General features: G+C 37.8%; 1 protein-coding gene and 1 pseudogene across 9 annotated transcripts in view; both read left to right on the forward strand.

The window, feature by feature from the left end:
• The first annotated feature begins 1,831 nt into the window (after positions 1-1,831).
• Positions 1,832-18,435, forward strand: part of LOC108603350 (atrial natriuretic peptide receptor 1) — a 62,683-nt gene continuing 46,079 nt past the window's right edge. For 3 of the 9 annotated variants that reach the window (XM_033293151.1, XM_033293152.1, XM_033293153.1), the window contains exons 1-6: positions 1,832-1,919; positions 12,090-12,542; positions 12,638-12,680; positions 12,739-12,922; positions 13,702-13,904; positions 17,239-17,431. In XM_033293151.1, coding sequence (XP_033149042.1) covers positions 12,114-12,542; positions 12,638-12,680; positions 12,739-12,922; positions 13,702-13,904; positions 17,239-17,417 — 1,038 coding nt within the window. In that variant the 5' untranslated portion in view covers positions 1,832-1,919; positions 12,090-12,113 and the 3' untranslated portion in view covers positions 17,418-17,431. Of the gene's footprint in view, positions 1,920-12,089; positions 12,543-12,637; positions 12,681-12,738; positions 12,923-13,701; positions 13,905-14,055; positions 14,134-17,238; positions 17,451-17,511; positions 17,561-18,435 lie in introns of those variants that run through there. The other 6 variants (XM_033293154.1, XM_033293155.1, XM_033293150.1 and 3 more) reach the window with 5 other exon arrangements.
• Positions 5,619-6,979, forward strand: LOC117135092 (annotated as a pseudogene).

Below are 18,435 nucleotides of genomic sequence, written 5' to 3' on the forward strand. Positions count from 1 at the left end.
CAGCCTACTCTGATGAAGGTTAGGCTGGATTACCTTCAGCATTATCGGATAACTCCTGCTCCGATGCGACCTCTATAACAGTATTTTTTATTTCTTCGTCGTCATCTGGATTAGACTCGACAGAGGATGCCGTTTCTTTCATACGCCCCACACCATCCCCACCCGAATCGTTTTAATAGCAGATCCTCGGCATCCTTTCCGATCTGAATAATCACACACCGCCCCTCGCTCTGTAGTTTGGCGGCATGCAAGACTTCCCAATCTTCAGTGGGCACGTCAGAATTTTGCCATTTTAGGTGCTTCATCGCTTCCTCCGTCGGGATGGCCCTAGGGAAGAGTACCTTCGCCCTTGGTACGGACGGACTATGTGTTCTATCCACTACCTCCAGCTTGGCACCCTCCCAGGGGGCGGGATCTTCTTCACTGTCTCTGTTACCCACTTTAGGGTGTCGTCATGCCTGCAAAGGCAGCTAAGTGTTTTTACACCATGAGCTCCCACACGCCCCATCAAAGGATGTAGGCGCAGCACACCCTTGCTCCATGGTAGCCAACAGAGCGTCCAAAAGACTCGCTCGGTCTTTTGCCACTACTCTGCCAACATCTTTCTTCCCGGGTCGCTTCTGCCGATGAGGTCCACGACTAAGTGCAGTTTGGCTATCTTCTTAGAGCGTTTCTTGTGAAACGGGAGTTGTTGGCGTTTGCCTGACGGCGCACCCATCTTCTCTGATTCCGTTGAGTGCTGGCGTTTGCCCGAATGCTCCTCCTTCTTGTCACTAGTCGTGGCTTGTTGCCACGGTTTTTCTGTGAAATAACTGCCGCTTTCTTTGATTTTGGATTCAGCCCTGGCTAGATTGCTCCTCTCCTTAGGGGTGAGAAACCCTCTTTCCTTGAGCCGGTCCATAATCTTGATAGCGGCCCTGTATTTAGACTTGGCCTTGTTGGCTTCTTTTGACCGCACAGGCCGTGCTTTTTTGAGGTGCCTGTATCTGATTGGTCTTTGCAGGCCACTTCTGAATCGACAGCGGTACTGCGTTCTAGTTTTTTGGCAGTAGCTTTGCAACTAACATGACCTGCTCCCGCCATGCTGGAGGTGTGACCGCTGGCGACACGCAGAGTGCCCCTTATCCCTTATTCCCTTATCTTATCCCTTGATTTTAGGCGACACAGTTTGTTTGTTTTTTTGTAAGAACTCTTTGTCGCCGTATCATAATATTTCAAAGAATGTTTACAATGGACCCAACAATGTTTACAGATTTCTGATGTACCATTGAATGAAAAGCAATGGAATTCTATTATCCTTCATTCTAAGTAAAATGAAATCTTTCGGTTACCGCTTTGTGCTGTACTAGGTATTGAACGGGACTGCTTTTATATTCTCGGTTTTGTTGGAGCACGAAGCGTATGTATAACAAAAATGTTAGATAGCAACATTTTATCAGCTGCTAGCAGATAGCAGAGGGCTTTCTTATCACTAACATAAAGAATTGTTAATGTTTAGTTGCTATTGATATCATTGGTGAAATGGACAACATTTTGTTAGCTAAAGCAATTTCATATTTTTTCGGTCAGGCGTTGAAGCTAAATAACAGTTTAATGTGTACCCTTGCTATTCATTGAGCTACCGTTGAACGCCAGCATCATAACTTGAACAAATTGAACAGTAACAATATGTATTTTAAAAGAAAGAAAAATATATAAATATACATCTAGACTCGTCAAATAATATTTAGGAACTCTAAGAAAATTGCATGAGCACGTTGTTAAAAGTTATTTAATTATTATATTAATTTTTACCCAGAAAACATTTTGTTGAAATATAAAATAAGAGTGACAGTGATTAAAAATACTATTCGCGTGAATAAAAATACAATTTATTTTGTTGTACTTTTTATTTCGACAGTACTCGATAGCTCACATATGTAAGTCCATAATGTATGTATGTACATATTCTTATATGACCGTATTAACGTATAATTATGTTAATAATTTCATTTAACTTGAAAAAAAGTAAATCACGCAAAAGGCAATGGTTTTTAAAACTTTTTACTTCCGTTTTGTAGTATATTATATAAGATTTTTTTTTTATTAAATATAAATATTGTATTATATAAGCTGTACGCAAACAATTTGTTCACGCATCTAAAACAAAATAACATCTACATTTTAAAGAGAGTTTGATAAGTTTAGGCAAAGATATAATATTTTAATAATGTACAAAATAAACTAACTTAATCTTTGTCTATAACACCGCAATGCATGTACATACATATGTATATAGTATATATGTTTGCATGTACTTACATGTTATGTGTGTAGGGTGTGTATATACATGCCACATAAACATACATACGATTTGAATCAATGAATCCATATATTTCCACAATTTCCACAATTCAAAGACACACATATGTTTCTCAAATAAATACCTATTTAACCATCTAAGGGGCTTTGAAAAATTCTACCGCCAGATTAGAAAGAACTGAATTTATTTTTAATTAAAGCGGATTACATCATTAGCACGATATACAAACTTTAAATTTTTATAACAAATTTCTGATAAATATAAATAGAAACTAAATTCGGAAAAACTGAATTGTAAATGCACAGCATTCTTTTTATTGATGTAATCACTAAAATGTCTAAGTTAGACCATACAAAATTGTTGTATTATAGAGATTATCTACAAAGACCTACTTAAAGAGAAAAATGGGGGTTAACTGAGATCGCGCAGATTTGACAAAGCCCAATAGTATCATTACAAAAATATATATTTTGAATCTTAAGACCATTATACGATGCATAAAAGTATAACACTTGAAAAGTGTTTTTCGCTTTGAACACCACTAAGCATAGTGACAGTACTTATGGATCAACCTAAACGACGTTTCAAGCTCAGAGAGACAAGCAACGTATCAGAGAACGGCAAGAGTGCACGCACCACGAAAAACACAACGCGTACACCATGGTAGTACTGCCACACACAAGCGAAATTGTTGATGAGACCACAATGCAATTACTTGTGCGTAGAAAAAATGATCCAAGCAGCATTTTGTGCACAGGCAATTCTTTCCCGAAGCAAACACACAAGTAAAAGGTCAAAAGTATTTCTGCGTGCTTCTGTTTCGCTACCTGCCTGTCGCGTCGGCGTCGCTGCCAATGCAGACAGAGCTAGACAGCAAGCGATATTGTTTCTCGCTTATGCTTATATGCCAGCCGATCGACCTCGCGAACATTTCCTTTGCGCTTGCTTCGTTGTGGCTAAAAACACAACTGACCTTTTCTCGGATCTCTCTGGGTGTTTTGTGCGCTGCTTGTGCGCCGCACTATCAATTTTTTGTTGTGTCCGTGTGCGTATTTTTTCCCGAGTTGTCATTGTGCGCGTATGGTCCTCGCACTTGATTTTTGTGTGTGCCCACCATTGTGCTTAAAAAGTGCCACAATTGCCGTTCTCTGCAACGTATACTATATTTCTATTTTTAGTTACTTACATATTTTTAGCTTGCAATCACGTTAGCTGATAAGATATTACCCATAATTAATTAATGGTTCAACTCTTAGATATCTTTCTTTATAATTTGCGAGCTTTTTTTATTTTATTATTAGGCTTCTGGCTATATACCAAACAAATTCTTTTTTAAATCAAGAGATTTGCATATAACTTAAAACTCCATTCATCAACAACTTTTTAAACTTGACTAGAGGGGCAAAGGCCTCTCACTACGAACGCTACGCGAGCAACGTTAATCCCCAGCTAAAATCTTCTTTTAAATACACATATTTTTGTGTTATTGCATTAAGTTATTAAAATATCACATTGTTATCTCTTACCAATCCTTAACGCTAGTTCAATTGAGTAGGAGATGTATCGATATTTATGACAGTTTTCATATGTGATTTTAGCTTTTTGATAATTTTACAATTTAACGAGTCTCGCGAAACGATCGGAGTAGATTCAGAAGATATAAAGTGTATAAAAAAAAAAGATTCCTGTGAGGGAAACTGTGAGGCCAAAGTGACCTAAAAGATTGCCACCGCTCGACCAATGTAGCACAAATTACCAGTTTTCTGGGCTCACAAGATCTTTGCGGGTCCAAGCTACGCTACTGTTGGCCGAGCGGTGGCAATCTTTTAGGTCAGTTTGGCGGTAGGCGGTTGAGCGAGAGAGCGGGTTAGATTTCTTGCAACGTTAAGCGCAGTTGTAAAAGAAACCACCAACACAATGTACATTTTTAGTTTACTTCACGTTTATTTTTAAGATGATTCAAAATTTAGTAGATTTAATTAGTGCTTATTAAATATAATACGCGTCTGTTCGGCACGATGCCCGGAAGGAAAGGGAGTGAGTTAGGGACGGGAAGCGCCCAGGGCTAGATGCTTAAAGCGCCCAAGGACGAAGTAGAACCAGGGCTAGGTCCTCTAAGTGCCCGATCGATACAGAGCTTTCGGTGGTGGTAGACTGATCCCACCGAAAGCTCAGCTTATCGACCCAGCTGATCTGTGGGTCCAGCTGATTTCGTTACAGTATTATGAATATGTGAATATGTAAAAAAAAAGTTTACTTTCAACAAAACGAATAAGTTCAAGTTTATTTTTAGTTTGTAGGCATATTCAAGAACTAATAGAATATATAATAATATAACTTCATTTTATGGAAACTTATAAAAATATTAAATTAATTTTAAATAGTCTTTAGTCGTACAACTCGTATCGTCGTCGCAGTAGATCTCCGAAAAAAATATAGTTCCTACAAATCTAGAGTACAGTGTATAACGCGAAAAGACACTCAGTGCAATAAAATCGCACTAAATATTTAAGTTATTGATTAATTATTAATTACACAAAATATATCAAAAACTAAAAATATGAATCATAACGACATTCGTAAGCAAAGACAGCGCGAAAAGACGAATGTCGGTTTTCTTTTCAGCGAAACAACGCGTACTTCTCTTTTGTAGCCGAGCCAACTGAAAATACTGCTGATGCAGTACTTTTGGAGCGGTGAATTACCCCAGACCAGCAGCCGAAATTTAGGCTGTTGCCGGCCGACAATATTTTCATGGGTACCCTACAATTATTGCGTGGGTAAACACAAACTCCCGAAAATGTTAGTGAGGAAATAGCATAAAAAAGGTCATACAATTTTTTGTGCGCCTTATGTTTGCTTCTGTTTCGTTACCTGCTGTCTCGTCGGCGCTGCTACCAGTGCGAGACAGCAAGCGAGAATATTTCTCACTTATGCTTTTGTCAGCCGATCGCACTTTGTGAGCGTGTACATTTTCGTTTGGCCTTATCTTTCGGGACTTTGCTGGTACCCATGCCATGTCGTTTAAAAAGTGCCACCCGTGCCGTTCTCTGCTAGATATTGAAAATATTAATTTTTTCTGTTTTGACAAAATTTGCTGAGCGGGCAATCGTCGAAAGAGACACCGCCAGACAACATGGATATATGCACAAAACAAGCGTCGACAGACAAAGCAATCGTTTGCTGTCGAGACCAGAGAACAATAAGAGAGTAGCTCCAAACCTTTTTGCTGCATGTTGCCGTATCAGAATCGTTTCTTTTAAAGATATAACTTTTCGAGGCCCAATCACCTACAAGAGGGAAAAAAGCTTACAACATGCTTGGCACAATACAATAGTTTAACGAATTAGGCAGCATTTTTCGTCATACGCCGACCTTTACGCTGGTAGTGGAAACGCTATTATTGATCACGGTGATGTGACAACTCTTGCAGAGGCGTGGCGGCAAAAGACTGATCAAAGAGCAGGAGGATCAGCTTATTGAGCAATATGAACCGAAACCGTTAGTGCATGATACGGATGCCGATCATCCTTTGATGCGCACACTTCTGGTGCAATCACGTGTGGGCAAACGCATTGTAGTAGACGGACACGACTGCTTAAATCTAGGTTCACATAACTATCTGGGTTTCCTAGAGTATAGTGAAATTTTGGAGAAAGCATGCAACACGCTTCGCAAATATGGCGTTGGCTCTTGTGGGCCCCGTGGTTTCTATGGCACTATGGATGTGCACTTGGACTTGGAGGATCGCTTAGCCAAGCTTATGGGACTGGAGGAGGCTATAGTGTATTCGTATGGCTTTTCGATTGTAGCTAGCGCTATACTCGCCTATGCTAAGCGTGGGGACATTGTTTTTGTTGATGAAGCCGTTAATTTCACTGTGCAAAAGGGTCTGGATGGCTCTCGCGGTACTATCTACTTTTTCAAGCACAATGATATGCAAGGTTTGAAGCGTCTTCTGAAGGAGCAACAACAACGCGATATAAAAAACCCCAGTATTAGCAAAAGTATTAGTTTTGGCACACTGTGTAAAACAGGCCGCGGCATTACAGAGCATTTCAACGTTGATCGTGAATAGGTGGATTTGATATCTGCTGGCATGGAGGGAGCCATGGCCACGATTGGCGGCTTTTGTGTGGGCTCACACATTATAGCCGAGCATCAGCGACTCTCTGGCTTGGGCTATATATTCTCTGCTTTGTTGCCGCCTATGCTAACGCAGGCTGATATTTCCGGACTGGATCGCTTTGAGCGTGACCCACACATATTTGAGGAGCTGCATTAATAGTCGCGTCTGGTGCAACAAAATTTTTAACGGTTTAGCAAGTTGCGATTGCGGGGAGATGAACTCTCTTCCGTAGATGACTCAGGAGCATGATGATTTGCAAAAGGAGCGTAAGCTGCTTACGTTGCTGGCTGATAAGTGCATTGAGAATGGCGTGGCTGTTGTCGATGCTGCTTATTTGCCGAACCGCGAACGCAAGCCCGTGCGTCCCAGTTTGCGCATTGCCGTCAATCGTCTGCTGGATGAGACGGACATTAAAGCGGCCTTTGGTACCATTGAAAAGATTTCCACTGAAGTGCTTTATGCTTGCCTTCATTATTGCGAAGGAAATTGCCTACATATTTGTGTATAGTTTTAAGTTACCAATTTGTTGTATTGTCGTCCAATTACAGTTAAGCACATACAGATTTTTGTAAGAAATACTTGTTGTATTAAATCATAGAATAATCAATAAGTTTGCGCAGAGCTAATTTACTATACTTGCTTCGGCTTGATTGATTCTCCTCCAGTACATGCAATTCCTTTTCCAGCGACACCCACATCGTCCGCGAAGCCGACTGCTGCCGTCTGCCATAGTCAAGCCAAAAATTGCACATCGTACATGACATTCCACAGCAAAGGGCCGACCCTTGTGGCACACGCATATCACTTTATGTTCTTCCGTTGCCTCACAGGTCTCGTATCTAATTGTTAGATGTAGCGAACGTCTGCGCTCTTGCTCAGCACAAACTCGTTTAACTCCTTGAGCAGGTTTATGTACTCCAGCACCCTAGCTCCGACAGTGTATATTGCCTTGGTGACCTGTTCGCGGACTCTGTTTAGCTTGCCGTCATTTTTGCAAATTACCGCACTTCACAATAAGACAACTCATTTGCGCGACTATCGTGTCAGTTAATTCTTAGCAGCTGGCATCTTGCCAGCTGATTTTGCAGTCTTCTTTCTTCTACGTACTAGCACTAAGCATAGTATGCTTAGTGGTACTAGTCACTCGTTTTGTATCCGCATCCCCTTGTCTTGTTCTTTTTCGATACAGTGAATCGCTTGACGCAGCTTGTTCACACTCTATGTGTCCCGCTTAGGCTTTGTGTTTGTATGTAAGATGCACTAATCAAAGTTTATATAAAAGTTAGTTAGGACATATGTATCTTACATATCCATTCATTTTTCGAAGCGCGAGAGTGTTTAGCTACTAGCTATATTGTTACACAGCAAATGGAGTGATTCATCAAAATTATTATGAAGTTGTGGAAATGTAATATTATATATAACAGGGAGAAGGAGGCATGGCAAACCCAACAATATATATATATATATATATATATATATATATCGTGTAAAATATTCTACATAAAGTTCATGTCAATTTTCAAGTCATTAGCTTTATTATTTGAATTTATGCCAAAAAAAATCAGCTTTGGGACCATAGTGCATTGAACAACATTAAGTTCTTCGGATGAATTAGGTTTCTCCATTCTCTTTGCATATGTATAATGCAGCTGCTGAAAATAAAGTAAACTAAGAACAAATATTTTTGAAATTCAAAATTTTTTTGATAAATTGATACTTTAATCAAAAAAAAACTCTTTTCGACTTCTTGATTACAAAATTTTCGCTTGAAAAAAAAAGGAAATTTGTATCAAACGTAGTTGTGTTTTCTGAAAAACATATTGCGTAGGAATGATCATTTACATATAATAATACTATCAGATGTCTTAGCTTTTGCGGTAAACGAACGTGTTTTTTGTTACGTATCTCTGATATATTTTATTGATCTGTGTGTTTTAGTTTGTTTAATTTAGCATATTAATAGTGATATTCACGGTGAAAGACTGCACATAAAGATTGGAAAAAGTTGTTTATTGTTGAGTTGTTTCAATTGCATAAATAAACTAACAATTGTTTTCGTGGTTTATTGCTGTGTTGTTATTGTTGGTTTGAGCGTCTCTGGTATAAAGCTCTCAATCGCTTACTCTCTCTTTTCTATTTTTAGAACGGTGCTTGCAATAGTGTGTATTTGTTGTTGCGCTCACACATTAAAATAACTAACGCTTTCATCTAACGTACTCTCTTAGTCGTGCGCTCTCATCCGTTGCATTAACTGTTAAAATTTTGGTTACTTGTTTACGCTTTCGCAAGGCATATACATATTGTTATCATATTCGCTTGCAGCTTTAAAAATTGCAAATGCCAAAGCCATGCAAATGCTGAGTGCATCGGATGCTAGCTGTGCGATAAATTTATACATGTCAAGTGCGCAGGTTTTACAATTAAGGTTAAAGATTCGATTGTCAATAAAACCGGCTTAAAATGGTCATGCGAATCTTGCCCTGAAGCCGAGGCCGTCATGTATAGGTTTATAGATCATAACATCGAATGATTGGAAACTGGGTACTTTCCCACCCAGTGGAAACGCGCCCAGGTAGTAATGATACCTAAGCCTGGAAAGCCTGAAGCTAATCTTGCCTCTTATCGTCCGATAAGCTTACTGCCAGTGCTCTCCAAAGTACTCGAAAGAGTATTTTTGAGCAGAGCGTTGCCAGTAATGGACGAGACTGGTCTGATCCCCGATCACCAGTTTGGCTTCAGGCAACGCCACGGGACCCCCGAGCAATGCCACCGAGTCACCCAACGCATCCTGGACGCTTTCGAGGAGAAAAAATATTGTTTGGCAGTCATGCTAGACGTCAAACAGGCCTTTGACCGAGTCTGGCATCCCGGGCTCCTGGTAAAGCTCAAAAGGAGCTTACCCCAGCCATAATACACCTTTCTGTAGTCATACCTGGAGAACCGCACATTTGTAGTGGTATGCGGCGAGGCAAGGTCACAACCCAGAAGCATACAAGCCGGCGTACCCCAAGGCAGCGTCCTAGGACCGCTGCTATATAACGTATACACCGCCGATCTCCCTGTGCTTCAGAGCCCCAACATTATGGCAGCTAGGTACGCCGACGACACGGCATTTCTCGCTGTAGCCGATTCCCCCGTTGAGGCCACAAGTTTGATGCAATCTCAACTAGACCTGCTCAACTTATGGCACGAAAAGTGGAATATAATTGTCAACAGCGACATATCCACCGCCACCACTTTCTCCCTCCGGCCCGGCAACTGTCCACCAGTCACACTGGACAGCGTGCAAATACCACACGAAGACACGCCCACATACATCGGTATGACACTGGACAGGAGGCTCACCTGGAAGCCCCACATCGACAAGAAGCGTAGACAAGCCGAGGAGCGCCTCAAAGCCTATTACTGGATAATAGGAAGAAGATCTAAGCTCAACTTCTCTTCAAAGCTGTTGGTCTACAGGGCAATCATAAGGCCGATCTGGACATACATCCAGACGTTTAAAAACAAAGCACTCCGTTTCGCCACCAACGCTCACATCTTCCACGATAACGCCACTATTCACGAAGTGCTCAAGTTCCCCTGGGTGAAGGAAGAAATAAAGAAGGCCAGCAAACGCTATACCCATCGACTCCACAACCATCCCAATGTCCTCGCCATCTCCCTGCTGGATAACAGTGAACAGACCAGAAGGCTCCGCAGAGTACATCCACTGGATCTCCCCTGGGACGAACCGACCTAGATGCACCCCTATAGCCAACCCATCACAGCCAACCCACCACAGATGAAATAAAGACCTGTCAATGTATAGCTACACAATTTAATGGTTGTCCACGTAGGCCAGTTTTAAATAAATTTCACAGTAAAAAAAAAAAGAAAAAAAAATGTATAGGCTTATGCGGCAGACTAAACTTAATTTTTATGTTCTGCGAAAGAGCTTTAGTAAACTCAATGATGAGTTTGTAAGCATGAAGAAGCATGGAGCTCTTAAAGCTTTAGACGAATCTCAGTTGGTGACGGCTGCAACGCCTAAAAAAAAACTAACGATCTAATATTGGTAAGCTGTTCAGTAACACCTGTTACTCCAGCTTACCCTAGCATAGTTATAAACGATAACGAGGCTGGTCCGTGATCTAAAATTGTTAGAAATATTGTTAGGTCGCCGCCCACTAAAAGTTTCCATACTCCCCGATCAGCTCCTAAACCCTTATTAGCTGTTCCTATAAGGAAATAAGATTTTATTTTGTAACTGCTTACATTCAAGCAAAGATTCCTAAGCCTCCTTGATAACTGTAGAAAAATTTAAATTAATATATTCTAGAGAAATATCTTCATTTAAATTAAATGGTGCCACCAGAATTATTCGACATTTTTTGTTTTTGCCACAAGACTTGCTTGTTAAAGAGTTTACGTTTAAAACTTAAGGCAAGTGTATCGCTGCCAAAATTAAATTTTCCTACAATTAAACCTACTAAACCTACTTATGATGCAAAAAACTAATTACTTCATTTGTTTTAGCATATTGAAATGTTAGAGGTATTAAGTTTTAATTAGATAAACTATATATAGATAGTGGTCACAACCACAATTTCGCTTATGTGTGGCAGTACTACCATGGTAGTACGCTTGTGTTTTTAGGGGTGTGTGCACTCTTGCCGTTCTCTGATACATACATAAATATACGTTGTATGTAACTTTCACAAATTAAAGTCCATATGGATCGTAAAAGTCTTAATCGATTTCTCTAGACGCAAAATTAAATTATTAAGTTTAAAATTAAGTTAAAATTCAAATCTGCGATAATGATGCTTCCGGAGCTATTTGATCATTCAATTTTCCTGAATTCTGCAGTGCTCAAAAATAAAAACAGTGTCTATATACATACAAACATCTCAGTTGTTCGTACAGACGCACAGGGTTCAATCGACTTAGTTGATCTTGCTGATCGAGAAGATAAAAACTTTATGGGGTCTGTCACGCCTCATTCTGTCTTTGAACAACTTCATTTTTTATACACTTTGACATTTCCACTTGTTTGTTAATATCAAAGTGTAAACAAATATCATGCATACATACTAAGTGCATACAATACTCTTTGATATATACATTTGTAGCATATCAACCAACTATTAAATAATGACTAAATGAATTTCATAGGCTACCCTTAGCTCGCTATTAGCTAATAGTGATTGGAAATTCATTTTATATTGGACAATACTGACACAGCTATAACTGATAACATCGTAGTGCATTGCGACATGAAACCTTCTACTATTCTTTATTTTTTTCTATGCGCACAATCTTTTTAAACTATCTCAAGTCTGTGTTAATTAACGCTTGTGTACTAAGATCAAAAAAAAAAACTAAAAGTAGTTCAGATCTAGGAATACTTATGTATGATAGGAGAATATAGGAGCACATACATACCAAATTTGGTTTCTCTAGCTCTTATAGTTGCTGAGAAACACGCACTCATACAGATGGACGGACGGACAGACGAACATGGCTATATCGGTTTAGTTTGTCTTGCTGATCAAGAATATATATACTTTATGGGCTCTGCCAAGCCTCCAAGTCCCCCTGTTACATACATTTGCACAACTTCATGATACCCTTTTTCCATTTCTTACAAAAATTTCAACGTGTATAAAAAAGTCTGGAGAGCAAAGTCGTAGAGAAATGCGAAGAAGACAAGTCATTGCACTTAGAGATTGGGCTGGAAGATGCCCACAATCATGTGAAACAGTCACGTTATCAGCGACAGTACAGTACCAGCGACAAATACGCTTCTTGCTTCTGTGGCTTTTCGGATTACTTCTGTTAGAGAGCTGCCAAGGTAGATGCAGGTACGAGTTAGCCCGTGATTGTGAAGCCATTTGCAACCCGGCTAGTAGAAACTGCACTATTCGCGCTCTTGTGCTACTGCCTAATGATGAGGCTTATGCTGCATCGTTGCAGCGTGTTCTGCCCATACTAAAGGTGGCCGAGCAGCAAATCCGATCCACAGAGCTTATACCATCTTATATTGACTTTGAGTGGTTGGCCCACGATACAAAATGTGATGTTTCCTTGGGCGTAATTCGTGCAATGGACGGAATTATCAAACAGGTATATAAAAAAAAAATAAAAGGAAATAAAATATATTGCTAAGGTATATTACATATTCATACTTGAATTTTATTTTCCATTTATTTGCTGCGTAGTGCGCGCAGGTTATCTTTGGACCTGTTTGTGATTATTCCTTAGGTAAGCTTTTTGACTTTACCAAAAAAAAGTATGTTATTAAAACAAAAACTTATTAAAGCTGCTGTCAGTCGCATTACAAAATACTTCAATAGCGAGGGGACACCGCTCATTACAGTAGGTGGCTCCACGTATGACTTTGAACAAAAGAAAACGGATTGCGGCGATGAGTTCTATATGCTAATACGCACGGGTATGCTAAGCTTTGAATCCATATCTGAGCTATTAATAAATGTGATGAAACAGTAAGTAAGCCTAATATAAAATTTTTGTTTAATTATACAAATATATATATAGTGCTACGTAATTCAATGTTTAGTAATATAACATTTTCAGTTTTAAAAAATATTTAGAAGTTTTTTGAGCCAATGCATCGCTCCATTGTATAAATTTAGCGGTTAGATTGGAGTTGTATGACAAAAATCAAAATGACTGAAATTTATTATATCCGGCTGTTACCTAAAATTGAACAACTTAATTTTTTTTTGTAAAAAATGTCAGTGTATAAAATGTTTATCATCAACGGAATCTTCTTAAAATAATGACCAAAAAGGTTTAGGTATTCAGGACCTATAAAAATATTAAATCCTATACAAACATACAAATATTTGTATTTTAATTTACATACATTCTTTAAAATAAATGCTTATGATCGCTAGCAAGGTTGTGCTTTAGCAACAGCTTACATTCTATGACAAGCTATGTAGTATCTAGTATGTGTGTGTAGTTAAGAGTGCTTACGTAAATAATTTCGTTTAAATAGCGAGCGCATTGTACATTCATTTGCATTATTTAAGACTCTCTTACTATTTTTATGTAAGATGTAATAGAAACGTAAACTATGTTTACAACGGTTGTTGTTGTCTTTTAAAGGACGACTGAATTTGTTACATCTATAAAGAACATACAATGTAAAAATAATAATCTTGATAAATTAAAAATGTTTGTATGTTTCATATAATATACTAATAATATAATATACCATTTCATATAATACAATATTTACTTGAATATCTATAACCAGACACAATTGGTCACATTCAATTTTCTACTATGAACGTAATGGCCAGCATAATGTGGCTGGACTGCATACCTGTTTTCTTATGATGACATCCCTTGGAAAGCAAATGCGTAAAGAGAATATGACATTTGCCCAATATCCACTTGAACCAAATATCTCGAATCGTTCGGATGAAATGCGTCGCGAAATCGGAAGTAAGCACTCAAGTAAGTGGAACAATTAGAATACAAATTAAATTAGTCATGCAAATTCCATTCCACAGACATAAATATAAAAATGCATTTAGGAATGGGTGACGGGCGATTTTGAAATTTTCACAAATTTATAAATAATATATATATAATTATAATATCTTAGGTGCTTTACAGCAAAAATTCGAAAAACCGAATTTTCCACTTTAAAAAAATTGCCTGAGGCAATAAATAAAAAACTGAAAAAATTTTACTGATAACCGTACCCTGCAAGGGTCTTGCTAATAACATACGACATAGTGTTTCGGAATGGATTTTTTGTACTCTACTTGGATTTTGTATATATGATTAAGGTAGGTAAATTCTGACAACACCAAAGTTCTCTTTATTAAAAATATAGTTGAGAACAATATGCATATTTAAAATTTTTTCTTTTCATATTTACATGAAATAGATAATTCGAAAGTTTTTTTTGAACAAATTTAATTATTAATATTTTACAATTTTTAAACATCAATTTCAATTCCACTGGCTATCCGTGGTTCGTCAGTCCTTTGATTCGATTGACTAACGCCTCTGATTATCCCATGTCAACTGTCCTCTGCTCCAGTTTCATTCGCCTTATATAGTGGTCTAACGGTTCTTTCGATCGTCTTCAGTATCCATCAGAGAACGGCAGGGGTGGCACTTTTTTAGCAACATGGTGTCATCCACAAGCATGAGCAAACGCGAATACGCGTATGCAAAGAAATAGAAGGGATGTCTTCAGACACCCACAGAACAAGGGCAAAGGAAAATGTGCGCGAACATAAAATGCGATCGGCAGGCATATAAGCATAAGCGAGAAAAAAATCTCGCTTGCTCTCTCGCTCTGTCCTGCACTGGCAGCGGCGTCGACGCGACAGGAGGTAGCGATTCGCTACTAGCGAAACAGAATCAAATAAAAGGCGCACAAAAAATGGAATGCCCTTTTTTTTTGCTTACTTTCGACGGATGTCTGTTTGGCATCCCTCACAAAATTGTAGGCTGCCCATCAAATAGCCGCGCAATAAGCATAGGCTGCCTTCAGGGTGTACCCTTGCCATTCTCTGGTATCCATGTGCGGCGGTCCTTTCGACCGCCCTTGAGTTCGTGACCCATAATGTTGTTGTTGGGCTTCGCGCCTACCAACAACTATAAATTATGCTGCCGTGGTGTTCCGCAGCAACAATGCATATTCCTCTGCGTTCCGCAAAAACAATGTATGTTGGGGTTGTGCAACAACAATGCATATTGCTTGATATCGCGCCAAGCAATAACTGTAAATCAGGGGCGTCCAAACGCTTGCATAGGGAAGAGCAAATCACCAATACACTAATTCGAAAACACTAACACAAGTAAAGATGCCGTTAGCTCCATTTTATTTCATACACTGAAAAGAAATGAGTTATCACTTACTTGTCCAAAGTATGCGCAGACGATAATTTCGTATGTCCAGTGCAAGCTGTTTTAATTTTTTTTAAGTGCACGCATTTCGTCAAAGCAACAACAAAGTTCGCAAAAAATTTTCGACACAACAACAAACACATGAAAGTGTTGTTGAAACGCTCGCGCAGTCGAGACAATGCAACAACAAACGCATGAAAGTGTTGTCGCTTTGCTCGCACAGGCGAGACAAAAAAAAAAAATTCGAAAAATTGTTGGTGTAATTTGCATTGGCTTGTGGAAAGAGCGCGTATATATACACGCATTTGCTATTGCTTATACTGAAGAGCAATTACAAAAAACAAATGAGCACACTGAGCATAGGGCTTGGACGCCCCTGCTGTAAATATTACTGGCTTGCTGTTCAGCAAAAACAATCCATGTTGCTGGCTGTTCCGAAACAACAACTGCACAGGTGGATGGCTTTACGCCAAGCACAACTGTACTTGTTTTGTGGGAGCCTTTATTTGGCTCCTCAGACTACTTTAACATAGACAATTTTAATGCAACCTTATGCCTATAGACAACTTGAAACTTAAAGTAACAATATTCACCTTGATAACTTTTGTATTCACATTTTTTTAACTGTGCTTTCATGATAAACAAAAATAAGACTTGATTCTACACTTGAACAATATGCAATGCAGGTATTATGCAATTATTAACTTGCGTATTCCGAGAGCTTGAGAGCTAATCCATCTAGTTACCGCCCCTACATAACAGTGGTGAAATTAATATGGGGATGTTATAGGCAGCAACAAATTCGCACATTACTAATCACCAGAAAATTCACCAACATAAACCTAATTTGTCTTTATTTTAAAACATGAACCTGAAATTCGAATGTTTGAATAAAATGGTGTTGAATTACTTAATCTGTAAGGCTACAATACATAGTATTGGTGATTTTACTACATGCTTTTCATAGATAAAATCACTGAGAAAATCACAAATTGATACCAGCCGTACTGAAGGGAAGTATATGTATATCAAAAAGTGCAAATATGCTGCGATTCTCTATTCAAAGTGTATCAAAAATATGACTGCAACCTCTGTGCTTGTGTATTTTTTCTGTTATATTTTATTTTAAACATAGTAAGCACGGACAACTATATCGAGTTGCTATAAATCATAGTGAATCAAATTTTTAATAAAAATTAAATACTGGGTTACCTCCTAAATATCTAGAGATGTTGGATTAAGCTCACAAACTAAAGTAAAGATATTTAATTTTGTTTGTCGTTTAGTCCAAGTAAAAGTATTTAGTCCGCAAAATGACTTGAAAGCCAGTTCGAACAGGAGTATGCATTTAAAATTCGGAAGCACTTTCGATTATTAAATAACAAAAAAAAAAAAAAATCATTTTAATAAATTTAGCCTATTGTATATTTTTTTGAAAAAGATCTATACTTGATTTCGATAATTTGTAGTAGTATTCATCAAGTATTTGAGCGAAAGCGAAAATAATGAATTCTTTTTTACTAGCGCACCTTCTAAATTAAACAAATGAAATTACCAATGATTGGGAAATTTATTTTACACTGGCCTGCGAATATCAACCGAATTACATTCGGTATAGTGTTTTAGACTAGAAAAGCAACAATTAACATTTAGTTTTTATGTTACCGAAGCTCGTAGCACGTCTCAAATTATTAGGATTTTCAGGCCATATTTTTTATAAAACATGACGTGATGGACCATTTTTGACTTCGCTTTTTTGATCAGCACGAAAAATCTATTTGGGAACACTATATCGTATGTTATTCGCCAGACCCAAGAGCAGTGTTATTAAGCATAACATATAGTCCTATTTTAGAGAAATTTCATACAATTGAGAACTTTTCCCCACCAACAAACGAATATTACCAATCTGCTTAAATTGTAGATGCAGCACTGCTGATGCTTTGTCGCTTATCGATGCGCTGTTACAATATGCCGAGCTTCTCGTTTTGCACGTTTAGTTCGGTATTTGACTTTAAACTCGACGCAAGTGGCGAACAACAGCGACGGCCGCAACTCATTGAAGCAAAATATTTAGCAACAAAAATGCTAAGCATGATTTAAAATGGTTGAAATATGTAACCTAAATTTTTAATTGTAATTAAACAAATTTGTAAAAGTGTTCTTAAATATAAATATATATGTGCATCGTAACATATAACATAGACATACAATGTTTGTATGTATGTACCTATCTGTCTACACACGTACGTGATTATAAATATGAAAAAATAAGCATGAAATATTTGCAGTGTGTTATAATCAGTGACAAGCGTAAGGTTCTATGAATGTATCAACCCTACCGTAGTGTTTATTAATAGTCAACAAAATATGTGCGTGGGTTAAAAAATTAAAAATAAAACAATGAAGAATAAGTTGAACATAGTCAAGTACTCGCATTGAACTTGAACTTATTTTTATCTGTTGAGAATACATTTTTATCAGATGCTGTGAAACTCAAACAGACTTTTGTACATGTCTATATATTCTTAATCTATGGTATAATTAAAGGGGTTATTCAAAAAGAACAAAAAATAATTTCTTTGATAGAATTATATGCTATATAGTACGTACATTAGGGTGGGCCAATTTGTAAGGTAATATTTTTAAGAAATGTTGTGAACTTATCTGTTCTGCCCATTTACGAAAGAAATATTTATTTATATGCAAAGGTTTTAAAACAGAAAAGTCGATTTTGATTTTAGACCAATTTATTCTTTTGCAAACTTTCTTGGACTTGTCGTAGACTACGGTTTGTACAACCGCTTGGACGAGAAGAAATTTAATATACATATATAAATATATACTTTCACCAAAAAAAAATGTTTATTGACGCTACTGTTTATTCGAAAATTATTATTCTATAATAAAGTATTATATAGGAAAAATTATATACATTGAGTCATTATATGATAATCAATCAAGTGCTTTAGAAAACTTTCTTACAAACAAACCTTACAGCAATAAAATATTGTATGAATACAAGGGGTAAAAAATACTTCGAAGTTTCATCCGAGCTGAGCCAATATTTTAAGTTGGGTTTAAATCAGATGAAAACTAAAAGTTTAATCACAGCGCTAGC

This window comes from Drosophila busckii, chromosome 2R, assembly GCF_011750605.1.
Source record: "Drosophila busckii strain San Diego stock center, stock number 13000-0081.31 chromosome 2R, ASM1175060v1, whole genome shotgun sequence".
NCBI classification, from domain to species: Eukaryota; Metazoa; Arthropoda; class Insecta; order Diptera; family Drosophilidae; genus Drosophila; species Drosophila busckii.